The sequence below is a fragment of the Portunus trituberculatus genome, chromosome 9, assembly GCF_017591435.1.
Source record: "Portunus trituberculatus isolate SZX2019 chromosome 9, ASM1759143v1, whole genome shotgun sequence".
In the NCBI taxonomy this organism is placed as follows: Eukaryota; Metazoa; Arthropoda; class Malacostraca; order Decapoda; family Portunidae; genus Portunus; species Portunus trituberculatus.
In genome coordinates, this window is record NC_059263.1 from 3,777,501 (window position 1) to 3,804,850 (window position 27,350).

A 27,350-nucleotide genomic window follows, 5' to 3' on the forward strand; every position below is an offset into this window, starting at 1 on the left:
CTATCTTTCTCTTTTCATCTTTCTTTTCATCTCTTTTCCCATTTCTCTACCTCGTCTTCTCCCCTCACTCTTTTTCCCCTCATTTTTTCCCTCTCCATTCCATTTCCTCTTTCCCTCCCTTCGCTACAGATCACGCCACTCTTTCCTCCCTTCCACTCTTTCTCCTCTACTTTTTCCTCTCTCCTCTTCCTCTCTCCCCTCTTGTTTTCCCTCTGTTCCTTTTCTTTCCCTCTCTTTCCTCTCCCCTCTTTTCTATCTTTTCTCTGTTCCTTTGTTTTCCTCTTTTTTCCTTTTCCTCTCCCCTCTTCTTTCTCCCCTCTGTTCTTGTGTTTTCATCTTCCTTTTCCTCTCTCTTCTTCTTCTTCTCCCCTCTCTTCTTCCTCTTCCTCCTCTTCTTCCTCTCCCCTCTTTTCCTCTTTCCGCTCTCTTTTCCCCTCTATTCAGCCCTTTCTTATCTTTCCTTCCCTCTTTCCCTCCTTCTTTACCATAACAGTCCCTTCTCCCCTCACTCTCTCTCTTCCCTCGCTCTCTCTCCCCTCACTCTCCCTCTCCCCTCTTTTCCCCTCTCCCATCTCCTTAACACCTGTCACCACCACCACCACTACTTTAGCTAGCAGCCTTCGAGAGAGAGAGAGAGAGAGAGAGAGAGAGAGAGAGAGAGAGAGAGAGAGGGAGAGGGGAGAGAAGAGGGGAGATTGTCTGCGGATTAATCTTTCAAGGTGGCATTCCCTCACATTCTCTCTCTCTCTCTCTCTCTCTCTCTCTCTCTCTCTCTCTCTCTCTCTCTCTCTCTCTCTCTCTCTCTCTCTCTCTCTGCCTCCTCCTCCTCCTCGTCCTCCTCCTCCTCCTCCTCCTCCTCCTCCTCCTCCTCCTCCTCCTCCTCCTTCATGACAACTTTATATGGAGGATGGTATCGACGTGTGTGTGTGTGCGTGCGTGCGTGCGTGCGTGCGTGCGTGTGAACCTTCAACTCTAAACAAAACAAATAAATGGATAAATGTTTGTTAGTTATGTGTGTGTGTGTGAGAGAGAGAGAGAGAGAGAGAGAGAGAGAGAGAGAGAGTTAAAATAATGAATATGTTTACTGCAGAATGAGTTTAAAGAAAGGAGGACGTGTAAGAAAATTAATAAAGGAAGAAAGAAAGATTGAAAGAAAGTGAGAGATAGACGAAGAGAAAGAAAGTAATGAAGGAAATGAATGAGTAAGAGAAACTGCTCACGAAATAAAAGAAAAAGAGGAAAAGAAATAAAAACACTAACTTGATTTTATTACGAGACGAAGGAAAGAGAAAAGGAAAAAGAGAATAAAGAGAGAAGAAGAAGAGAGGGAAGAAAAGTGGAATGGGAAAACGTAACGAAGAGGAAGAGGAGGAAGAGGAAAAAACAACAACAACAACAACAACAACAACAACAACAACATCGCCACCCACCTCTATAATTATGCACACACAAACACAGACGTCTTCTATATAAATGGTGCTAACTGAACCTTCTGCAACAACAACAACAACAACAACAACAACAACCCATCCCAACATATCCCCACCCCACCCCACCCCAATCAACCCTCATCCCATCCCAATCCATCCTATCTTGTTTTATTGTAACCTCACCTAACCTAACCTAACCTAACCTAACCTAACCTAATCTAGTCTAATCTAACATGAGGTAATATAACCCAACCTAACCCAACCCAACCCATCCCATCTTATCCTATCCTATCCTAACCTATCCAATCCCAGTATAACCAAACCTAACCCAAACCTAACCTCATTTTATCGTATCCTAACCCAAACCTCGTCTAAGCCAACCTCAATGCTCCCTCTAGCTTCATTTTCCAAGCATCACAATGGAGAGTCTAGAATTCAAACAGAAATTACTCTACCCAGGCATTGCTCCCTCCATACACTGCCACACCTGCAAGCCAGCTCCTAAACACACCTCTACTGCCACTGACCCCTCTTCTTCCTTCCTGTCTACTTCCCCTTCTTCCTCCTCCTCCTCTTCTTCATCACTCCCTTCCTCTTCGTCACGTCCTCGCTCCATCCCACACACTCAGATTCTCGTCGTCACAGTCTGGGTAAGAATGAACTCCTTCAATACTGGGACACGTTTTTACTTTGAAATTTGGGTGTGGTTAGACCATTTTATTAACATTAGGATGAGTCTATGAAAGTTAGAAGTTTAATGGCTAAAGTCTTCACTATTTCAATCCCCCACATGAGTTTCTGAAGCTGTATAAAATCACCAAATAGAAAGAATATGGAAATTTAAGGCTTTATTCTTTAACTTATCCGTGGTTCCTTTTTACTGCTTTCCTAATGTTCTTATAAATCGTAGGTTAATATTTTTTTTTATGGTTTTAGTGATACGTTGGTTTATTTGGGGATATTGTTTAAGCCTGTATTCTGAAACGCTTTACTTCTCTCCCATCACTGCTTTCCAAAGGCTGCAGTTGAAGATACTCGTGTTTCTAAGGGCATTTTTATGGTACTGGTGATGGAGTGGCAAGATTTCTAGTTCATTAAAAGGAGAAACTGTCTTGAAAACCCCGCTAGTTGTATCTGTGGCCTTGGAAAAATGGCGCAGTGAGAGAGGAAGGCGTTTCTGAATAAGGGAGTAACAGATCTTGGCTTATAATATTAGTGGCTTGTCTATTTATGTTTCTCTTCGTCCATGTCATCTTCAATCGCCTTATCTTTGTGTCATTCTTATGTTTACCTTCACACGGGAGAGTTAGTGGTGTGTGTGTGTGTGTGTGTGAGTGAAGATAATGTGTAGGTGTTGCTGTAATCCTCTTTGCGTTGTATGGGAAATAATAGTGTGTGTGTGTGTGTGTAAGGGACGTGACAGTTTAATTAAAAGATGGTGATGATAATGGCTGTTGATAGTGATGGTGGTGTGAATGGTGGTGATAATGATGATGATAATAATAATAGTAGTGGGTAAAAACAATGGTGATGATGATGATGATGATGGTTAGGAATGTTTATAAAGAAAAATGGTGAGGAAAAAATATAGTGACGGTATGAAAGGAAATGCTTAATGATAATGACGACACACACACACACACACACACACACACACACACACACACACACACACACACAAAGGGATCATTTTAGAAGTAGTAATAAGTTATGCTGTTATGTTTATACGTGATTATATTATGTAATTGAATTGTTATTGTTATTATTACTACTACTACTACTACTACTACTACTACTACTACTACTACTACTACTACTACTACTACTACTACTACTACTACTTTCATTACCCTCCTCATGGTTTGTTGTCAGAGAGAGAGAGAGAGATGCGTACTTGTACCAGGACAGACATCAGTCCATATCAGAGGCGTTTCCTTCTCTCTCTCTCTCTCTCTCTCTCTCTCTCTCTCTCTCTCTCTCTCTCTCGTGGAATACACACAAGAGTTCAATTTAACAAGCATACCCAGAGAGAGAGAGAGAGAGAGAGAGAGAGAGAGAGAGAGAGAGAGAGTACACTGTTTTGGCTACACAGACTACACTTGAGGCGAGGAGAGAAGGAAGACAGAGGTGTTGCCTGTATCTTCCTCCTCCTCCTCCTCCTTAAAACCTTCTCTATATTAGTCTTCTTGTTTCTTATCTTATTTCCCCTCTTTATCTCCTCCTCCTCCTCCTCCTCCTCCTCCTCCTCCTCCTCCTCCTCCTCCTCCTCCTCCTCCTCCTCCACTGCTGTTTGTTCTTCCTTTGTGTTTCTTGCTCTTCCACCTCTTCCTTCCTGTCCTGACTTGCGTCATCCTCTTTGTAGGTATTTCACACACACACACACACACACACACACACACACACACACAGCGGTCATGACCGAGTACACAGAGAAAAAGATTTACATTTGTGTGTGTGTGTGTGTGTGTGTGTGTGTGTGTGTGTGTGTGTGTGTGTGTGTGTGTGTGTTTAGTATGCATCATGTGTAGGTAAACGAGTGTGTGTATGTATGTGTGTACGTAGAAACACCTGTTTGGACACACACACACACACACACACACACACACACACACACACACACACACACACACACACACACACACAGATAAAGGATATGTAGTAGACTCTCTCTCTCTCTCTCTCTCTCTCTCTCTCTCTCTCTCTCTCTCTCTCTCTCTCTCTCTCTCTCTCTCTCTCTCTCTCTCCTGTTGCCTTTCTTCCTCCCTTACACCTTATTTCCCACCCATGTCTCTCGCCTCCAGTAATGTCCCACAAATATACCCATCGCATTATTATGTTAATGTCTGACCCATGTTCCTTGTCTCTCCCTCTGCAGCGAGTCACACACCAAACATTGTGAGGAGCAGAATGAGAATGGGTACGTGATTGCCTCTATGTTGATAATCTGTACTTTGAAATGCTTTGTTCTCTCTCTCTCTCTCTCTCTCTCTCTCTCTCTCTCTCTCTCTCTCTCTCTCTCTCTCTCTCTCTCTCTCTCTCTCTTCTACACTTCATCTGTTTCAAAAGTTTTTATTTAAGTTTACACAAATTTTTAAAGTTTTTGCGGTTCTAGAGGCAGAGTGACGATTTCTACATTATTAACTAGAAAAACACTTGAAAACCACGCTAATCATCTCTGCGGCCTTGGAAAACAGTCTTGGTGAGAGAAAAGAGCGTTTTCAAGGGTGTTTTTACAGTTCTAGAGGCAGAGTGACAAGATTTCTACATTATTAACTGGAGAAACACTCTTGAAAACCATGCTAATCATATATGTGGCGTTGGAAAATAGTCTGTTTAAGTACTGACTGTTTTTTCTAAGGCCACAGCGACTAATCAGGTTCTCAAGAGTGTTTTTATTTATTTGTTTATTTATTTATTTATTTATTTATTTATTTATTAATGTGGATGTGTTGTTGATTTGTCTCTATATTTGTTAAGGAACTCATGAAAACTTGTGTCTTTTTAATAAGTGCCTTGTGAATGTAGTGGTGGTGTAGCCAGATGAGTTTTAAGGTATGGTTATGTTTGGTGTGGTGCTGGTGCTAGTGGTAATAGTAGTAGTAGTAGTAATAATATTCTCACTCCTGCATTTCACCTCTATTTCAAAAGGCTTTATTTAAGTTTACATGAGTTTTTAAGGTGTTTTTACGGTTCTAGAGGCAGAGTAATAAGATTTATGCATTATTAACTGTATTATTAATGTGTGTTGTCATGTTCCTGTGTTCCTATATCCTTTTTTGTCATGTTGTAGTTTGTGTTGTCATGTTCCTGTGTTGCTGCATTTCTTTATCCTTTGTCATGTTGTAGTTTGTGTTGCCATGTTCCTGTGTTGAGGTGTATTGTTGTTGTGTTGCAGGGAGCTGGTTAAGCTGAGTGAGGAGTCGTTAATGCGACAACCTGAGGAGGTGTTTGATATCATCTGTAAACTGGGAGAAGGGTGAGTATTGAACACACACACACACACACACACACACACACACACACACACACACACACACACACACACACACACACACTACTTCCTCTCATTATAAACTTCTCAGGGGGCCGCCGTGGTACAGTGGAACCATGCATGCTTTGGGGTCCGAGGTGTCTCCAAGCGCACGGGTTCGAATCCTGTCCATGGTCCGAGTGTAGGTTGGGCTTCCTCACTCGGGACAACGGTTTCCTAGCGGGTGGGCTTTGAGATAGGAGGTACTACACAAAAAGTATCCCCTTTAGCCCAGAAATTCCCGTGAAAAGCCCACATGGTATAAATAAATAAAAAGTGTCTGTTTCTCTGATTACTTGTACCACCACCTGCCACTCTTGTCACTTCATTATATCCTTCATTCATTCTCATTAGTTATTCCTTCACTCATTCCTTTAGTTACTCCTTCATTTACTCTTTATCACTCTCTCCCTCAGTCATTCCCTCTGTCTCTCAGTAACTTCTCTATTTTCTCTGTCAGTTCCTCTCACTCCCTCTCTCATTCACTCCTTCAGTCAGTCACTCCCTCACTCTTTCCCTCAGTCATTCCTTCAGCCTTTCAGTCACTCTTATTCGGTCCACTTTTCCCCATCAGTTCCTCCCTTGCTCACTCTAAATCACTCCCAAGTTCACTCCCTCAGTTACTCTTTCCCTCAGTCATTCCCTCAATCTCTCAATCACTCTTATTCACTCTACATTCTCCATTAGTTCCTCTCTCTCCATCACTCACTCCCTCTTACTTTTCCCTCAGTCATTCCCTCAGTCACTCCACTTTTCCCATTAGTTTCTCTCACCCCCTCACTCCCTCACTCCCTCCCCATCAGGTCCTATGGCAGCGTATACAAGGCGCTTCACAAGGAGTCGGGGCAGGTGTTGGCCATCAAGCAGGTGCCCATCGACACAGACCTGCAGGAGATCATCAAGGAGATCTCCATTATGCAGCAGTGCGACTCACACCATGTTGTCAAGTACTACGGCTCCTACTTCAAAGACTCCGACCTATGGGTGAGCCTTCCTGATCTGACCCTCACTTGAATTTGTGTGGAATTTTGCTTCTGATGTTATTATTTTTTTTTTTTTTTTTATGGATTTATTTTTTGTGAGCCTTTCTGGCCTAACCTGACTGCAATTTGTATGGATTTTGCTTCTTATAATATGTTTTTTTGGGGGGAGGGGTGAGGCTTTCTGGCTTGCCCATATGTGAATTTTTATAGATTTTGCTTCTATGTTTTTTCTTGGTGAGCCTTCCTGATGTAACCTGACCTGAGTTGACCTGGTTTACTGTGACCTCTTGCTGTTCATGGATTTTTGCTTCTATTATGTTCTTTTCTTGTGTTTTTTTTTTTTTCTTTTATTAGATTTATTTTGTTTCTCCTGATAGTCTTATATAAAAAAATAGATAAGACCCTCAAAGTACATTAGATTTAACCTAACTTATCTCAACCTAATGTGATCTCACCTCATCTAGCCTCATCCAATCCAACTCAACCCAACCCAACCCATTTTGCCATTTTTAGGGAATACAGGCAGATTTACAATCAATAAATATGTCAGGCATGGTCTGTCGAGTCGAAACTCCTAAGACAGATGGTTTTAATTAAAAATTATATGCAGTGAGAGCAGAAAAATAATTTTACATAATATCTAACCTAGTTAAGGAGTAATCCTATTTCATTTTAAAGTTAACTTGCATACAGTGTGCTGTCACCAAGGTAGAAACCTAACTAATGCATTCTATAGTCTGATTGAGACACCATATATACAAGCATTCAATAAAAAATATGAAAAGAAAGGAAAAAGTAATAATAAACGGATATACAACACAAAGCATAGGTACAAGTTTATGTTAAATTTTATTCAATAAAAATGTGTTTCTATATTTTGTTTTGATATGTTTGTATGTTGAAATTACCAAGAAGTTTGATCTGGTTTGGCAGGTTGTTAAACAATTTGGGGCCGTTACATATGGTGCTATTCTTATACAATGTAGTTCTAAAGGAAGGGCATCTTAAATTTACATTATTTCTGCAGGTATGAACAGGATTATCAGTGACTGTAAATAATGAGTTGTGTCCAATAGATTTGTAAATCAAAAGAAACGTGACCATAACCCCACAGATTGTCATGGAGTACTGTGGGGCGGGGTCAGTGTCGGACATCATGAGGCTGCGCAAGAAGACCCTGACGGAGGAGGAGATTGCCACGGTGGTTTACGATACACTGCGGGGCCTGGAGTACTTGCACCTGCGACGCAAGATTCACCGAGACATCAAGGCCGGCAACATCCTCCTCAACACACAGGGACATGCTAAATTGGCCGACTTTGGGGTGGCGGGTCAGCTGTCGGTTAGTGTTGCCTTGTGTTGCTGAGATGGAGAGGGAGAGGGAGAGAGAGAGAGAGAGAGAGTATGAGTGTGAGTGTGAGTGTGAGTGAATGTAGCTGTTGTTTAGTGTTGCCTTTTGTTGCGGAAATAGTGTGAGAGAGAGAGAGAGAGAGAGAGAGAGAGAGAGAGAGAGAGAGAGAGAGAGAGAGTGTGTGTGTGTGTGTTTAGGTTAGGTTAGGTTAAATTAAATCAGAGTTTCAATATGGTGAAAAAACTTTTGGTCAGTGTTGCCTTGTATTGTGTTTTAGAGAGAGAGAGAGAGAGAGAGAGAGAGAGAGACAGACATGGAGGCAAGCACACACAGCCAGACAGATAGACAGTAAAGCTCAGATTAGAGAGAGGATTAAGATATCAAGTTTTGAAAGTAAGGACGAGCAGAACCTGTGTGTTTAGGAGTAATAGTATTAGATGAAGTATTAGTATTTAAATCTCTCTCTCTCTCTCTCTCTCTCTCTCTCTCTCTCTCTCTCTCTCTCTCTCTCTCTCTCTCTCTCTCTCTCTCTCTCTCTCTCTCTCTCTCTCTCATACCTGTACAAACCAAACTAATCCACCACCACCACCTCCTGCAGGACACAATGGCCAAGAGGAACACAGTCATTGGCACTCCCTTCTGGATGGCGCCGGAGGTCATCCAGGAGATCGGCTATGACTGTGTGGCAGATATCTGGAGTTTAGGTGAGTGTGTGGGTGTGTTATGGAGGGTTTTGTAGTTAACCTCTTCAGTACCATGACACGTTTTCATATTCATTATGCTTACTATTTGGTGATTTTATACAGCTTCAGAAACTTATGTGGGGGATTAAAAATAATGAAGACTTGGCCATTAATCTTCTGACCTCCATAGATCCTTCCTAGTGTCAATAAAACCGTCTAATCATGCATAAAACTCAGGTAAAAATCCGTCCCAGTACTGAAGGGGTTAAATGAGCTTGTCTTACGCTGATGGTTCTGTCGTTTTGACTCTTTATTTATTTATTTTTATATTATTTTGTTGTCTTTGGTCAGTGCCTATGAAAAAAGAAGAAAAATGTTAGGTTAGATTGGTACTTGGTTATCGTGTGTGGCCCCTTTCTGTTGCCCCTTCTGTTGGTGGCTGGCTCTCCGGTGCACTCCTTGGTAACTCTCTTGGTGGTGATTGGGCAGGCTGTGCACCTCTCTAACCTCCTCCTCTTCTCCCATGGCAGGCATCACGGCGCTGGAGATGGCAGAGGGCAAGCCACCTTACGGGGACATCCACCCCATGCGTGCCATCTTCATGATCCCCACCAAGCCGCCTCCTTCCTTCCGTGAGCCCGACCAGTGGCAGCCGGAGTTCATTGACTTTGTATCCAGGTAATGATATAAGAACATAAGAAAATGAGGGAAGCTGCAAGAGGCTGTCAGGCATACATGTGGCAGTCCCTGTATGAGCAAAGCTACTTCTATCATCCCCATCCATAAATTTGTCTGATCTTTTAAAGCTCGTTCCTGCACCTGGATGCCTCTACACTGGGCCAGAATAAATTTTAGACCTCATAGAGATTGTCAAGAGAAGAGAAACTGATTTTGTATTCAGATGAGGCAGTATGGTTATATTTCTCTATCTGGACACCTCTATATTGGGTCAAAGTAATATTTTCAACCTCATAAAGATTGTAAAGGGAAGAGAAATTGATGTATCCAGATGAAGTTTATTTTTCACTGGAATGACTATATTTGCACTAGTCAAAATCTGGATACTTATACTGTACCTCAATAATACCACACATCATAAACACCTAAACAATTGAGTTCCAGACATAACACAACTCACTACCAAAAGCTACAGCTCACCTATATCCACTAATCACCCCTTCCTCTCCTTCTGGCCCACACAGATGTCTAGTGAAGAACCCAGAGGAGCGAGCGACAGCCACTGAGTTACTACAGCACCCCTTCATCCGAGGAGCGCAGCCTTCTAGCATCCTACGCACCATGCTGGAGGAGGCCATGGAGATCCGAGAGAGCCAGAATGCCAACCGACAGAACCAAATCAAACATATCACCGAGTCTGTGAGTGGAATGAGTCTGTGTGTTTATGTGTGTGTGTATATATGTGTGTGTGTGTGTGGAAGGCAGGGATTAAAGAACTGATGACTGTGTGTATGTATGTGTGTGTGTAGTGTAGGCCTATAAAGATGTAGTAGGCTTTGATTTATGGGGTAGAAGAATGTGTGTATGTATGTGTGTGGAAGTCAGGGATTACAGAACTGGTGATTGTATGTATGTGCGTGTGTGTGTGTAGACCTATAAAGATGTGATAGGCTGTGTTTCAGGGGGCAGATGAATGTGTGTATGTATGTGTGTAAGGCTGGGATTAGAGAACAAGTGAATGTGTGTGTGTGTGTGTGTGTGTGTTTTGGTGTATTGGTGTGTACGGATGTGATGGATTGTGGTGTATGGGACATAATAGTGTGTCTGTGTGTAGGAAACTGTGTCAGAGGTATTTTGGTGTATAAGGGTGTGAAAAGGTGTATTTTGGAAGGTGGAGTGTGTGTGTGTGTGTGTGTGTGTGTGTGTGTGTGTGTGTGTGTGTGTGTGTGTGTGTGTGTGTGTGTGTGTGTGTGTGTGTGTGAAGATGACTAGATAAGAGTAAAGGGAAGAATGGACAGTAAGCAAGGAGAAATAGATAAGGAATTATATAGAGAGAAAAAAAATGGTACAAAAGAGAGAGAAATGAAAAATAAAGCAGAATGTAATGAATGTGTGTGTATATATAGAAGACAGATTAAAATAACATAAGATAATGAAGGACAGAGATAGATAGGTGGGAACAAGTGAGAGTAAAGAAGAGGCAGAAGAGGCAGAGGAGGAGGAGGAGGAGAAGGGGGGGGAAGGTTAGGAGGTTAGGAGGTTATCAGCAGTACAGGATGTGAAGCAAATGACGACTGAAACATACACCCACACTACTCATTGAAAGAGACACAACAACACACCGACGGCAACAGAAATAACATCATCAGCATTATTTTGATTCTTGCCAGTAAAAATAAAAAATAAAAAATATAGAAAAATAATAAGAACAAGAATAGACTGATTTTTTTTTTTTTTTTTTTATTTTTTTTTATATATATGCAACTTTTAAACAGACTATGAAGATGAAAATATTTACCTTATATAATTTTTCTTTTTATTGGTTTATTTATTTATTCCCTTCCCATTCATTTTTACTAATACTGGTGATGGGAAAAGGTCTGAAGAATACACACATTGGGAGGGATGCCTGCTGGTGTGTGTGTATGTATGTATGTGGTGATGGGTAACAGGCAACAGGTGACATGTGACTGGTGATGGGGCAGTGCAGTGATGGTGGTGGTGATGGTGATGGTGCATGTATGGGCTTATAACATGTAGCATTAAGGGTGTTTGTGGTGTTGGTGAGATGTTTTTATAGTGTGTGTGTGTGTGTGTGTGTCTTAAATAAGGTTTTAAGTTAAGTTTGGCTTTCCTAGTTTTAGATTTTTAGTTATAAGTTTTGTTTAAATAAGGTATGGTTAATTATAATGTGCTTGAATATGAGAGAGAGAGAGAGAGAGAGAGAGAGAGAGAGAGAGAGGTAACATGTAAGATCAAGAAATAGGCATATTTTAAAGAAAGCAAGACATAATGTGTGTATGTAATAGGTGTATGTGTATATGCATATGTATTTAACAACATACATATACATCTACAAACACAAGCACCACATAATGTTTGTTGTGTCCTATTCTGTATACAGCAAGCTCTTGACACACACACACACACACACACACACACACACACACACACACACACACACACACACACACACACACACACACACACACACACACACACACACACACACACAGTGCTTTCCATACAAGCTTATATGGAAGTGTGAATTTCAAGTACCATTAAGAACAACAATAACACCAGGAAAACACCAACTCTCAAGCTTTGGCTATTGCATTACTTCCTGTTTCATGCGTGTCTTAACAACAAACTTATTCATTAGTATTAGATTCCTGCTTCCCTGATGGTCAATAGGTAACATAACTCACTCTATAGAATGTCCCCACACTCTCAAACCCTCTGACTTGCTGGAAATCTGTCAACCGTCAAGGCTCGTGAGATCATCAGCATATAGGATGTAAGATTGAGGGAAGACAGTTGTGGGAATAGGTGCAATAGATGATTAAACACAACTATGCATTTAATTCTGCAGTTTTGCTTTGTCTTTTTACCAACATGAACCTTTAGTAGATAGATTGAAGGGACACAAGATTGAGGGAAAACAACAGTGGGAATGAGTACAATAGATGACTGAACACGACAACTATACATCTCATTCTGCAGTTTGTTATATATATATATATTTTTTTTTTACCAACGTGAACCTTTTGTAGATAAATTGAAGGGACACTAGATTGAGGGAAGACTATCAGTAAAAAGTGGGTGCAATAGATGACTAAACGGTAAACACGACAACCATACATTTAATTCTACAGTTTGCCTAGTCTTTTACCAACATGAACCTATAGTAGATAGACTAGAGAGACACCCATAAATGAGATCCCCCTACTGTATGCACACCCTCAGACTGCAGCTCCCTTTCCCTGCATGTAGACAGAAGTATCAGTGTTTTATGAGGGAGAAGCAGGGAGTGAGTGAAGTGTTTAATTTCATGTGTTTCTGCTATCACAGCTTGAGTGCAGCTTAGCAACCTTGTGGGAAAAGCTGAGTTGACAATTTTTTAAGCTTAGAAAGAAAATGATTTACTTGTAGATTAAGGCAAGTGAGGAGATGGAATAGCTAAGCAATACTAAGGTAAAAGTAAAAATAAAGTGTGTGTGTGTGTGTGTGTGTGTGAAATTGATTAAGGAAAAGGTGTTAGGTGTACTTTGCTTTACTGTTGAGTGTGTATCTATGTAAGGCAATACTGGCATGTGTGTGTGTGTATGTGTTAACTCAGTGTGTGTACCTCCCTATCCTATCCTTCCGTCCCTCACCCTCTCCTTACTCATGTTCCCTCCCACACCCTTTTGTTGTACCTTCCCTCTCTCTCTCCCTTTGTTCATCCATGTTCCCTTATTGTCATTTTTGTTTTTTGTTGTTAATTATCTTTCCACTTCTTATTCTTCTCTTTTATTTACTTCTTTATGTATGGTTCCTCTTCCACCTCCACCTACACATCCCCCTCCTCCTCCTCTGTTACCTTCCACAACCACCCAACCCAATCAATCCACTTTCAATCACTCCCACAACCTCCAACAACCATCCATTTGCCCCCATCTGACTGAATCATCTGACCTCTCAACCATCTGGCCCAACCATCCATCCCTCCCTCAACCATCCAAAACCATCCAACTTTGAACCATCTGACCCCCAACCATCCAAAATCATCCAACTTTGAACATCCGACCGTCAACTATCCAAACCTCAACCATCCGACCACCCAACCATCTGGCCCCCAACCATCCGACCCCCGCCCCCCTCCCCCACAGCAGGTCGCACAGTTGCAGCTTCCGTCCCCGGGCACCCAGATGGAGCAGGACAACCGAAACAACCAGCACAATCAGATGCACCACCAACCCCCTCCACCACTATCCCACCATCACCACCACAACCACCACCACAACCTCCACCACCACAACCTTGTAAACACTGAGATGCAGGTCAGTGGAGTACAGCGGCAGGAATTGTGGATAAAAAGGATAATAATAAAGGATGTTAATGATAAGAAAGAAAATGAGAGTTAGGAATGGAAATGGAGGGAAAATGGGAAAAAAATTGATGTTTTATTTTTTTCACATTTGGAGTTTTTTTTAATTAGTATGTTGAATGTTGAATGATTTGCTTGTTTGTATTTGCTTGGCTTGTATGTTTATTTTTTAACATTATAATTCAAGATTCCCCTGTAAAAATCTACCCATAAGTCAATTTTTTTCTTCCTATTCCTAAATTCCAGTTTAAACTCACTTTTTCCTTTTTTATTAGATTGTATTTGTTTTTTTCTCATACTTGTTTCTCAGTATTTATTTTTTTGCACTGATTGTTGTGTACATGTGTGTGTGTGTGTGTGTGTGTGTGTGTGTGTGTGTGTGTGTGTGTGTGTGTGTGCGCGCTTACTTTTAAACTCATTGATGCTTATTTTCTGCTTACTGTGTGTATTAGCATGTATCTGTTTTGTTTTGTGCTGTGCTGTGCTGTGTGGCATGCTTATGTCAATGCATGCACGTGTATGTTGTATAAGGCAAGAATTAGTTAACATCACAGCATTACTTTTCATTCTTCCTGTGCTGCTTGTCTTTGCATGGCCAGCGTCACACTGTACACCTCCCTCACAATGTTCAATGTTACTAAACTTACCATGGTGTGTGTGGAAATAATGCGTGTGTCAATAGCAGCATGTGTGTGTGTGTCTGTGTGTGTGTGTGTGTGTGTGTACCAACAGCATGTTTGCACTGTTTACTTTAAGCTCTATTTATTAACATTACTCAATTGATATTATTCATCTAAGTCCCATCCAGCACTCATCAGAACTTTTGTTTACAGTTATGCTGTTTCTTAATTATTTTCTTCATTATTACACAATTAAATTACTTATGTTACATTATATTACTCTCCTTTAGCACTAAGTCCTTTGTATTACACCTACTGGTAGCTTTATTACTATTATTTACACATTATTTTAGGTCTTATCTAATTGGCATCTAGGGGCATTTTTTTTCCTGCCTCTGTACTCTTCTTAAATGTCCCAAGGGACTGAAGGAAGAAGGACAAGTGTTCCAGGACTGAGATGTGTGTGCGTGTGTGTGCGTGTGCGTAACAAGCATTCCAAACCTCACCGTGGGCAGGATGATGATGAAGTGGACAGCAGCACAATGGTGAGGTACAGCAGTGGTGACAGTGGCACCCTCAGACCCTTGCCCAGCGACGGGACCCTCAGGGCACCGGTGGACGATGGTGGCACTCTCAGAGCGCTGGGTGGAGGCACTGGCACTCTCAGCACGGATTTGGGCACCATGGTCATCAACTCGGACAATGAGGAGGAGGATGAAGACTCCACCATGAAAAGTAAGTGGAAGAAACAGCAACAAGTGTTTTAACCTCTTAAGTACCAGGACACATTTCCATATTCATTCTACTTACTATTTGGTGATTTGATACAGCTTCAGACACTTATCAAGGGATTAAAATAGTGAAGAGGTTAAGACTCCTATACCATTCTCAGAATCCCCTTCTGACTATACATATTTTTTATTTAACTCAGTGGGCCTTTTTTTTTATCAATTTATTTTTTTTTTTACTCCTGGCCAGATTTCCCTCTTACATAAAAAGAAAGAAAAAAAAAAAAATAGGCAGGTAGACATTCAGACATTTGAACTTTGATATCTGGCTTTTTCATTAATGGCTAGCCTCTGTAAAGCTTGAATGGACAAAATACATAGGTGAATAGTGAGAATTGTGGAGTGATGGAGGCTGGCGGTGGAGGTGTAATGGTTATCCTTCTGTCTCCCTCAGGACATGACACAGCGCCAGGAGAGAGGGTAGACCGGCCTCTCTTTCTCGACTATTTTGACAAGAAGGAGCAGGAGAAGAAGGTGGGTGTTTCCTTATTCTCAAACCTTTTTCTCTCCCATTATGACTATGTTTTTAAAGCCCACACAGATGAATAAAGAAGTTAATAATACAGAAATCTTATTATATATATCACCACAACCATATAAACACCCTTAGAAACCTGTGTCACTTTAACTGGAGCCCTTTGAAAGTAGTAAAGTGGCGCTGAAGTGTGTCAGAACGTGTTTGTGACATTTGGAGTGAGTAGCGTTGGTGTGAAGTGTGGTGTGTCCCGGCAGGCGAGGAGCAAAGGAGTGAAGGACAACAGCAGCTCCTCCCCCCAGCAAGCTGTGTCCCCGCCGCAGCAGTATGTAGGCACAGGACGGCCCATTGTGTCCCAGCAGCACCCCGCCATGCAGTCCTCACAGGCAAGCCAGAGTTGTTTAAGTGTTGCTGTGAGGATTGAGACGTGCTGTGTTTCCATCACTTTCTTACACACTTGATGACTTTGTGCTGTGTTTTGTTATGTTTATCCCTTGTATAACTGACCTCTTTCTATTTTCTTCCACCATCTCTGTGCTGCCGTGCCATGCTGTGCTGTGCAGGTGACAGTGGACGACAAGCACCTAGCACAGCAACATCAGGCACACCTACCACAGCAGTCTGCACAGCCTAGCACCATACAGCCACAGCAGCTGCATCTAAACCAACAGCAGCAGCAACAACAACAACTACAGCAGCAACATGCACAGCAGAAGTCCCAGCAGCAATTACAGCAACAGCAGCAGCAGCAACAAGCGCAGCAGCAGCAGCAGCCGCCACAGCAACAGTACCCCACGGGGGAAGGCACCATGGTGTACAGCCCTCCGGCAGTGGTGCACCCCCAGCCCAAGCCACTGTCTGCTGAGGAGCGCAGGAAGTTTGAGGTGAGCTGACCTGTGTGACAACTGACTCTTGTATAACACACCACAACTGTTTATTCTGTATACAGTTTGTTTTTGCTTCTATACCTTTTTTCTTTATTCTATTGATAGCTTACATTAGTTTAATTATGTATGGACGGATGGTTTCATTATTATTTTTGCACATTTTACTTATTTATTTAATTGACAGCCATTATTAATTTTATTCTGTATGGAGGAATGGTTTTATAATTACTTAAACAACCTCTTATTTTTCTCCTTTTCTTGAATTTAACACATATTTTGGTTCTCAGGCATTCTTCCTCCTCTTTATTCTTAAAACTATTGCATACTGAGTGAGGATGACAGTAACAATGTAAGGGGAACTTCATACTTTTCCCACATTGCTCTGAATATAACATGCAACATTTAGTATCACCTCAAGGGAATGCTGATATTAGTCACCATACCACCACCCATTGTGTCTCAAGATGTTTTGCCAAGTAATGTGGGATGTGTTGACATATAACATGCAGTAGGAGTAATAGCAGTAGCAGTAGAGATAGTGCTAAGCCACTGACTTAACCCAAGTAACTCCTCTTCCTGCCTCCCACACATATTCTGCCCTGACCAGCAAATGGGCGAGGAGGAGAAAAATGTGAGTAGAAGGCAAAATTTTCATGGTTGAATAGGATGATTGATTGAGGGATTTATGATTGAGGGTGTCAGTATTACCAGTCTGTCCATCCAGGAATGCATTATCACTTTTTGTCTCTTCCTATCACTGACTGCCTGGCCTGTGTTGTGTGGCTGGCTAGTGTTACAGAGGAGGCACAGTTTTCCATACACACACAAACAGAGGCACAGCAGTTGTAGGAATGTATATGTGATTTATCTGTTTCCTCTCATCTCTGTCTGTCTGTCTTTGTGTTGTGTGGCTAGCTAGTGTTACAGAAGAGGCACAGTTTTTCATACACACATTCAGAGGCATAACACTGGTGGGAGTGTATCTGTGATTTATCTGTTTCCTCTCATCACTCACTGCCTCCCTGTGTTGTGTGGTACGACTCTGTGCTGCTCTACTGGAGAGGAACGACAGGAGTAATGGGGACTGAGTGCTGAGTGTCATTTATGCTTGCTTTGATGTCACTTTGGTGCTGCTACTTGTTCACCTGTAGATTGGTTGCATTGACTTGTTGATTGCTGTGATGTAGCTTGATGGAAGGACAGACTGTTGTTGATGTTACTTCATATTGGTTGCCAGGTCTTTGTTTTCAGACATTTCAAAGCTTCAAACTTTCTTTAAAAGATATGGATTTCTTTTCTTTATACATCTTGCCAGATTATTGGTGCATCTTGTACTACAGTTTGTCTTAATCTCTCTCTCTCTCTCTCTCTCTCTCTCTCTCTCTCTCTCTCTCTCTCTCTCTCTCTCTCTCTCTCCTCTCCTCTCTCTCCTCTCTCTCTCTCTCTCTCTCTCTCTCTCTCTCTCTCTCAGTATTGACACAGATAGTTTTTTGGTTGGTGTGAGTGGGTGGCAAGGAAGGGTGTAGCAGTGGGTAGACTAAGTGTTGCAGTGGGTGGTGGTGGCAGCACTGAGGGTTGTGGTATGTTGCAGAATGATCTGCAGAGACAGCTGGTGCAGATGAACAACCCAGCCCATCACCGGCCGCCGCCTGCCCGTGGTGTGGCGGCAGAGAACCAGCCAAAGTTCCAGCGTTCCTTCATCGATGGAGACTTTGATTTCGTGAGTTGTTGTTGTTGTTACTATGACCTGTTTTTATTGATGTGTTAACCCTTTCACTGTAACTTTCTTGATGCATTTCCTTTCATCAATGACATAAGTGAATTTGAACACTGCACTTTCAAAGTATGTAACATTGTAAGGTCGATAGTTTTGCAATGATCTGTTCCCTGGCTGATGGGTGACCTCGTCTCCCCGGCAGCTGAAGCACCTGACGTACGAGGAGCTGCACCAGCGCATGGCCACGCTGGACCAGGAGATGGAGCGGGAGATTGACGAGCTGCGGCAGCGCTACCAGGCCAAGCGGCAGCCCATCCTGGACGCCATGGACCAGAAGCGAAAGAGACAACAGAATTTCTAGCACATTAGTCGTGTATTTAGGAGGTGTTCTGCAGTGGTCGGCATGGCGCGCACTGACTGAGATGCGCCGCTGCTGCTGGCACGCAGCACAGCTGTGGCATGTGCTGCACTTGAAGCTGCTTCAGATTTTCTGGTGGAGAGGCAGAGTGGAGAGAAGGAAGCACACAAGGAAGTGTTAGCGTTGGGAACCAGTGCACCCCAAGCTGTGAGGGAGCCGTGATTCACCTCATGTCTGGCTGTGGTGAGGCTACGTGTATGTGTGAGTGTGTGCGGCGTGTGTCTGTGGCAGCGCCTCCAACCCTGAGGGACTTCTCTGCTGCTCAACACTGCTTGGCTGGAGAGCGAGTCCTGTGTGGAGGGAGGGAGTCAAGAGGCAGGGAGTGGCGGGGCCCAAGACAGGATCCAGCGCCTCCCTGGCCGAGCACTGCCGACCTCGAGGAGGGACCCCAGTATTACTAAAGACAGTGTGCTGCGCTGGGCTCACAGATGTGCCTGCTTCCGGCTGGCCCTGAGAGATGGCATTATTTGGGGAGCGCCAGCACACCTGTCCCTGGGCACTGCTGCTGCACGGCTGGCACTCCCTGTCGGCACAGGGCGAGAGGCAAGACGTCTTAGTGAGTGTCGTGATCAGTATTTTCTCCCAGTGGAGGCCAAGTCTTGTCGGGACGATGCCGTCTTAGTAGTAAGCCAAGAAAGGCCACATTATAATTTTAAGGGAAGTGGAAACATTGGAACTCATAACCGAATCATTCTGAATCACTACCGTCTGATTGGACTTGCATTTCTAAATCTCAACATGAAAACATTTTCAGTTCCTCATCCAAGTTCCTGTTACTCGGTGGCCGGGAAGACTCACGCACATCAAGGCCAAACCCAAGTGTGCTGCCTGCGCGTTTGTGTGTGTGTGTGTGTGTGTGTGTGTGTGTGTGTGTGTGTGTGTGTGTGTGTGTGTGTGTGTGTGTGTGTGTGTGTGTGTGTGTGTGTGTGTATCAGATGCCCACAGCTTCCCATATGTGGGGTGGCTGTGGCAGTGGGCACCACACAGCCTGCATTTGGGTGCGGGTGAGTGAACCTGGTGGCGTGATGGGGTGGGCAGTGCAGGCGGTGGAGGTGTTGCAGTGTCACAGGGGACTGATCGCATGTTACCTCTAGTCAGACAAATAATACAGATCTTCCCAGCCCAGGTCACTAACTCGAGGGAAGCGCTGGGCCATCGTGGCTGCGGCGGCAGTGGCCGGTGTGCTCCTCCCTCCTGTTGGTACAAGTGCCTCAGTCAGGGCTTGAATCTTTGTGTTATTTTAAGTCAGCGGGAAAGCTTGTAGATTTTTCTCGTGCGTGTCTTGTCGGGAAGAGACGAGAGCGCTGAGCAGTCTGTGCATTGACGGTCAGTCATGTAGGTAGTGTGCCAGTCTGACCCTTCCCAGGCGGTGGCGGCGGCGTGTATGAAGGTTCTTTTCCAGTTGCCATAACAAAACTAGAATACGTATATCAATTAGAACCCAAGTACCAAACCTCAGATTATTTTTGTATCAACACAAAATTCATCGTGGTAGACACTCACTTATTCTTCACGATGCGCAGCAGCAGCAGCGGCAGCGCTGGCGATATCACTTATTAAAACTTCAGAAATCAGGGATCTTGTGACTGAAGCTTCAGAATTACATATCTTATAACAGCTTCTTTTAGTGGATCAATCTTAGGCTTCCAGGATTACTTTATGCTTAGGAGGAGAGCGTTTGGTTGACTCTGCCTGGAGTGAGAGCAGAGAGGGTGAAGGGGAAGGCTTGGTGGAACACATGGACACTGGAGTGATGGGGAGTGTGGCAGTTCATCTTGTTGAGGTTTGATCTTTTTGGATGAAGCTTTGGATGCTCCTTGCTACGGAGGATGGAGGGAATGCAGCGCTGTGTCTGTCTGGTTTGTTTTGTCCTGCTCTGCTGCCTCGTCTGGTCTTGTCTTGCTGCTTTTGTTCCCTGTCCTGAGCCAGCTGTTGTCTCTTCACTCAAAAATTAGAAGAAAAATAAGAAAAAAAATATATATAAAAAAAAAATCTCAAAACAATTGAAATGTTACTTTATATTTGCAATTTGATAGCAACCAAATTTTTATCTTTCCTTATAATGAAGTAAAAATGTTAGTGAAATTTGTCATATGAATAGTTTTCTTCATTATTTTATGGTAGCTATTTGAAGATGACGGTGGTAGGTGGAGCAGCAGCAGCAGCATTCTCTCCTCCTTTGATGTCAGTGGGTCATGCTGTGCTGCAGGTGTGACCAGCGATGGTGCCATAACTACTACTGTGTTCCGAGACTCCAAGGCATGGCAGGTGTGTGACGGGAGAGGGACGGGGGATGGAAGCGTACAGCACAAAAATGATGGAATAACAATAATTAAAGGTCTGTGTTATTTTAGTTCAGCCATCGTGATAGTAGTTGTAATAGAGATGAAGGTAGGTTCCAGGGGTGTGGGGAGAGAGAGACAGAGAAAGAGAAAGAAGGAGGGCAAGTATGGCAGAGAATCTCATGTGTTTTCCATTGCTTTGTCTTGAATCATTTGGTACAGAAACACAAGAGTGGTTCCTCAATATCCTACTCTTGTGTGGTGTTTACTTACGGTCTCTTGGTGGCTGGGGCGGCCTGCCTCAATGCTGCACTGCTGGATGCCATGTTACATTATGACGTATTATACTGATAGTTTTGTGTGTTGAAGTCTCAAGAAGTGTTATATCGGATAATCAAAGAGAAGGGGTCTGGTTGTCTTCACTCAGGCTAGTCTGTACGTTAGTATGTGTGCCAAGACTTACCCTATGTTGTTCCCTGCCTTCCTTAGTGTGTGTGTGTGTGTGTGTGTGTGTGTGTGTGTGTGTGTGTGTGTGTGTGTGTGTGTGTGTGTGTGTGTGTACGTATGTGTGTGTACCAGGGTGTGTGTGCTTCTAACTAGACCTGTTTAGTGTGGACAGGTAATGCACAGCAGGAGTGTTGTTGTGTTATGCCTCAGGGCTGTGGATTCACTACATGTCACCTCACCTCTAATTCTGTCTGTTGGTTACAATTCTCTCAGTTTGTGTTGCCTCTGATGTTAACTCCGGTGATCCAGTATTGCTTCTGCTTCCAATGCCTCGGCTCCACAGCCCTGTTCTACCCTGTTCCATGTCTTGCTTTGCCAGGAACATGGAGAAGAAGAAAAATGAGTGAAGGTTTTGTACTGGAAGATATTTGAATAATGGAAGATAATACAAAGGAAAGAAAACAAAAGAAGAAAGGATTCCTGTAAGATAAGATGTGTAGAATCTTTGTATATGTGTATAGAACTTTATACTACTGTGATGCATGTGTCCCTCTTCCTTTCCCTCCCATCCTTCCTTCCCGTCATCCCTTCTGTGGCTCCGTCTCTCAATGCAAGTGGAGCGCAGACAGTGTCATCTTTGCCCTCCACTGCGCCAGCTTCCCCCATGCTGGGGTGTTTAGGTGGCCGGTGGAGGAGTGGACCCAGAGTGGAGGAGTTGAAGCCAAAGAGTGTGTGTTGACTGTGGATGAGAAGTGGCAAGAGGTGGAAGCTGATGAATGTTGATGTCAGCCGGCCGGTGGAGTGCCCATATCTAATTTAAAGCAGACTCTTCCATGTGTTTTACGTACGTATATATACAAACCTATGTATATTTCTTTATATTATTTGTAACTTATAAACAACCAGTGACAACAGCCAACCAAGTTTTTAATGTTAGTAGGAGTTAGTAGGGAATTACTGACTAATTTAGTGTTAGGTAATTTCTATTTATTTGTGTAGGATTAGTATCACTGCATAGTTTGTGTTCCGTTTCTTCCAGCGTCAAATGTTTGAGAAATGTGTTCAGTGATGCGTTCAGTGTTTGTCTGTGTTTGTTGTGAATCTCCCAGTGCTGAGAATCAGTCAGCCAGTCAGTCAGTCAGGCAGTCAGTGGAGGAGTAAGTTGTACTGCATGACACACACACACACACACACACACACACACACACACACACACACACACACACACACACACACACACACACACACACACAGACACACAGACACACACACACACACACACACACACACACACACACACACACACACACACACACACACACACACACACACACACACACACACACACACACAGTACAGGCCAGAGCCACACCCATTCCTGTACCACACCCTCTCTCCCCCTCCCAGAGTAACACAACACTCCCTGCCTCCCTCGCCTGCCTGCAGCACCTGGTCAATAAACTTATTTGCTCACATTTCAGACATTGTCACGTGTCTGTGGGTGGTGGAGTGCACCCTGCTTGCGTCAGGTGTGTGGAGGCTACGTTGCCTCACCTGAGTCAGTGCCTAAATGAGGTGGGTGTCCTGGCAGGTGAGGAAGGCAGGGAGGGCTTCAGGCTGGCAAATGATTAATTGTTTCCTGAGGGTTTTACTATATTGCATTTATAAACATTTACGATTTTTTAATATAACCCAATAACCAGACTTTACTAAGCTGTTTACTTACTACCAGTGTCAAGGAGCATTCCAGACTTGCAGTGCTTTAAGATTATTATCAACATGCATTCATGAATTTTTCCTAAGCTAAGACATGCTGCCACTAGAAGACACTCTTATGTCACAAGTATGAGGCCAGCACTCAACACTCAGGTGCTGGCACTCTGCTTTGCTCACACATCACACAAACCTTTACACTAATCCTACAAAATTTGATAACTTTTGAGCCACAACAGTTTCCATGGGAGGTTTTGAGGGATTCAATTGCTGATAAAGGATAAAGAAAAAGGTTTTGAGTCCACATGGGAAAGTGATTCATGGTAGACACACTTACCTGCAATAAACAAACAGAAAGGCACACATTTACCAGGTGCTTCTATGAGGTTGAATATTTTGGCTTCCAGTGTGCCCCTCACATGTCCCACTTGCCTCGAGATGAAGCTACAGTACACTCCCTCTCCTTCTATTCCTCTTCCTTGTCCTCCCCAAACCACTACACTCATCTAGGGCTTACAGGGTGTCACATAATTACTATGTGATATGTTTTTGATGACCTGATGAAATCTTAGGGATCTCATTTCCAAGTTAATCCTCATCATATCTTTGAGAATTAAACCTTTTCCCAAAAAAACCCAAACTGGTGTGTAACTTTTTCGGTACTTTTGGCGTCCCCTTGTCTCGTAAAGCAACCCACTCAACGTTATACAAATGTTAACAAAATAGAGAAGATATTTACTGTACCTTTGCTAGTTTGAAAATTGTATTTTAGATGTTTGAAGTGAAAAACTACGATTCTCATTCTCAAATATTCTGCCTTCCTACCTCGACTTGTTTACCAGGCTCCAGTGAAGGGTGTTTGGTTTTTCAAGGGTGCTTTCATGACTAGTAATAGTTTAGTGTGGATTCTACACCACTAATGAGGAAACAGACACTCACAGGAGCACAACCAATCGTCTCCCTGGCCTTGGAAAAATCCTGATGGGAGCTGGAAGTGTTTGAGAATGTGAATCTATATCGTTGGTTTCTGAGTTATAAAGGTCGTCTTAGGGTGACCCAGTGGCTAGGCATGTGTGTGTGGTGCCCTTTGTGTCCTCCCTGACTCCCCCTCCCTCCCTCCTGCTGCACCACACCATCACCATCACTACCATCATCCCCTTCAAGCAATACACAGTCAACACTACTGTAACCATCCTGTGTATATAGCTACAGCTGTAACCTAACTGGGGGCATTCAACCTGTATCATAATAGCTGTATATTCTGTATAATGTTTGTACTACGAGCACACTGTATAGTTCTCTGTCTCTCTTTCCCTGTGTCTCTCTAGTGTACAGGCCCCTTCCCTCCTCATACTTCATAATTCGTTCAGCTCCTTCATATTAGCGAGTGCGTGGCATGCGTGGTGTGTGTTTGTATGTGTGAGTGTGAACTGTGGTGCCTTGCAGTGAACGTGGCTGATAACATTGATGATTGATGCATTGTGGTAGGAACAACAACACTGTGGACCTCCCTCACTCACACCCCACTCACCTACCAGCCATCATAAGCACTTCTCCCACAATTCCTCCACTTCCTGCCTTAGTTGAGAGTTCTTGTTCTTGACTCCTCAGCTTCTCCAGTGCATTTTGATATTTTTACACTTCTGTTTCCTCTTTTATCATAGTTCTCCACAGGTATCACTCAGGCTTGATTGGGTATGTCAGCTGCCATTTCTTTGTTGAAGTAGTAGTTTTAATCCATCATCATCAGTGCTCTTGACAAGGGTTTTTCCTAATGTTCTGTAGACTTATTATTAACCCTAATGGCTTGACATAGTCCATCCTGAGGCATTTGTGGTGACACATTTCCTCACTGAAGCCACATCACACACCATCTCAGTGATCTCTACTGTGGCCTCCATCTTGAGTCCTCATTGTCACGTTCTTAGCTCTTAACACAGGACACGGAGAAACACACAAGCAGTGGGTTGATATACAGAAAACAGCTCATCCATTCAAATGACGGTGTGGTAGTGGTTGCTGCCACACACACCATTTCAAGGAGGGTGTGTCAATCTGTACTCTTTCTCTGTGTCTGTGTCTCATGGGGGAGTGAGTGAGTGAGAGTTTGTGTGTGTGTATGTCTTGTGTTCAGTGCGAGCTATTCATGCCAAAGTTGTACTAACCAGCCCGCTCCTTCACATTAATTCACCCCAGTCCCATTCAGTCTTTATTGTGCATTTCATTTATTGATTAGTGGGTACCGTAATGTTTTTTTATCCGAATGATTAAGAAATTTTATTGATCTCCCTTTCTTGTCATTCCTTGATGTGAAATGTTTTTTTTATTGAATTTTAGGTTATTTTATTTGTCTCCTTTCCTCATATTTTCCAGTTTTATTGTGATTTTTCTTTCATACTTGCATTTTTTATTACATATGGTTTTTCTTAAATTAAAGCAATTTTCTATTCAGTTTTGCAATCTTCAATTTTACCCTCTAGCTTGTCAGTTTTTAGAGTAAAATTTGACATGTTTCCTTTGTAGTTGTATTAAAGAATCAGCCTCCTTTACTTTAGACTCAGGTAATGAGACCACAAGCAGTTGTTGCACCTAAAGAGAACCAACAAATCAGTGCGAACGGAAGAGAAAAAAAACAGGAGAGTGGCGAGACTGGAGTACAAATTGTGTATATATGACTAAATCATCCTAGACATGTAAGTTTTTCTGTGCTGCCTAATGTTCTGTAGAGGTAATAGTCAAAGTAGCAGTGGGAGTAGTAATTGCCGTAGTAGTGATGTTATTCTTCCAAGTGTTACTCATTACACTACACTCATTTCTCGTACATCACAGGGAACACTTCAGTCTCTGTAACACCTACTTAACACTACTTACATGGCTTACTACTACCATTTTCACCTACTACTACTATGATTACTACTACTACTACTACTAATGCCTTTCATAGTAAGAGGTGATGACTCTGTGAGGGTGGGAGAGAGCTGGGCAGAGTGTAACAAGAGAAACCACAACACTATACACTAGTTTGGACTCGGCAAAAAAAAATGAAATACAAAATAAACAATTCTAACGTGCCGAGAATGTGGGAAGAAAAACAAAACAATAAAACAAAACTCAAAACCTTTGTGTGTGTGTGTGTGTGTGTGTGTGTGTGTGTGTGTGTGTTTGGATGTGTGTGTGCATGTATGTGTTCATTGATAGCCCTGTGAACCGAGAAAAAGAGGAAGGATAGGCAGCAGTTACAAGATGAGTATGCTGGAGTGTCTAGGAGTCAGGTATATGGCAATCCCACATGACAGACTTGAGCATTGTAGAAGAGAGGGAGTCAGTCTGTGAGTGCATGTTTGTTTTGGCAGTAATAGTGTTCTGGATGGATGTGTTATGTGGTGTGTTGCTGCTGCTGCTGTTAGTGTGTGTGTGTGTGTGTGTGTGTGTGTGTGTGTGTGTGTGCACGTGTGTATGTGTGTGAATGAATGGGATATGAGTGGTGTATTTAACCTATAGTGTATTTTTGACTCTTACCAGTTACCAGTGTAGGTCTTGCATTTCAATACAGTTTCTCCTTCCCCCCAACATGTGAAATAACCAGACTTTTCAAAAAACAAACTCATCAGACTTTCACCAATCTCTCTCAGGGCAAGGACTGATTTTACGAATATTCCTTTGACAACCCAAAACCAATTGACTACAGATTGTTATTGTAATAAATAGATATATATACATACATACAAATATATATTAACAAAAAGAATGTCAAAATCTACTAATTTTTGTAACAAGTGTTGACATTACCCCGACCGAGGTGATGTGTGTTGCCTCCCCCAAGTCACCTATGCAATAATGAACTAACGGACCTCTCCAGTGAGTCACCTGCACCTCACACCACACCACCCGTCCTTGAGGGAAGCTGCCGAGACCATGACACGGCACTTCCTTTGTAACCCATACCTTCCTACACACCACCTTTCATCCTACTAACTCTGCATTATGTCTATGTAATCTCTATTCCATTCATCTACCACTCCATCCTTATTTCATTGGTGCCACTACTGAAATCCCACCTACTCATCATAAAAATCAGTACAAGGTGTAACTCCTTGTCACTATTGCATCAGACTCTCCATTCTGCATTGCATTGCCTGCATGCTCTCTCCCTGCCTTGTTGCGGGAGGCAAGGGTGGTGGTGTGGCCGTGAGTGTGTGGGTGACTCTCTGCCTGTGTTCCGTGACTCCGTACTTTTACTGGCCCAGGTCCCCTCCTCACACCCTAACCCTCTTGTGTGTTGGGTGCTCAGATGCCCAAGAGTATTTTGTAGATCATGTAAAATAAATAACAATACATACGCCTTCTTGTTATTCATCCTTGTTGTGTGGGAAGGGAGTTGATGGTGAAGTTCTGTAGAATGCATGCACTGTTCTCTGTTGAACTGATCATTATTTTTTTATGCATTCCAAATCATGCAGTTTTCCATTCTCTTATTCC

General features: G+C 42.9%; 1 protein-coding gene across 4 annotated transcripts in view; it reads left to right on the top strand.

Moving 5' to 3' along the window:
* LOC123501557 (serine/threonine-protein kinase 3-like) overlaps window positions 1–27,210 on the top strand; it is a 35,849-nt gene extending 8,639 nt beyond the window's left edge. The window contains exons 2-16 of one of the 4 annotated variants that reach the window (XM_045250450.1): window positions 4,306–4,347; window positions 5,326–5,406; window positions 6,264–6,444; window positions 7,558–7,785; window positions 8,393–8,498; window positions 9,008–9,155; window positions 9,680–9,854; window positions 13,307–13,477; window positions 14,660–14,879; window positions 15,327–15,406; window positions 15,665–15,793; window positions 15,971–16,291; window positions 16,902–16,925; window positions 17,886–18,014; window positions 18,214–27,210. In XM_045250450.1, the coding sequence (XP_045106385.1) occupies window positions 4,306–4,347; window positions 5,326–5,406; window positions 6,264–6,444; window positions 7,558–7,785; window positions 8,393–8,498; window positions 9,008–9,155; window positions 9,680–9,854; window positions 13,307–13,477; window positions 14,660–14,879; window positions 15,327–15,406; window positions 15,665–15,793; window positions 15,971–16,291; window positions 16,902–16,925; window positions 17,886–18,014; window positions 18,214–18,372 (2,194 nt within the window). In that variant the 3' untranslated portion in view covers window positions 18,373–27,210. The remainder of the gene's footprint in view (window positions 1–4,305; window positions 4,348–5,325; window positions 5,407–6,263; window positions 6,445–7,557; window positions 7,786–8,392; window positions 8,499–9,007; window positions 9,156–9,679; window positions 9,855–13,306; window positions 13,478–14,659; window positions 14,880–15,326; window positions 15,407–15,664; window positions 15,794–15,970; window positions 16,292–16,901; window positions 16,926–17,885; window positions 18,015–18,213) is intronic. The other 3 variants (XM_045250451.1, XM_045250452.1, XM_045250453.1) reach the window with 3 other exon arrangements.
* Window positions 27,211–27,350: the final 140 nt, after the last annotated feature.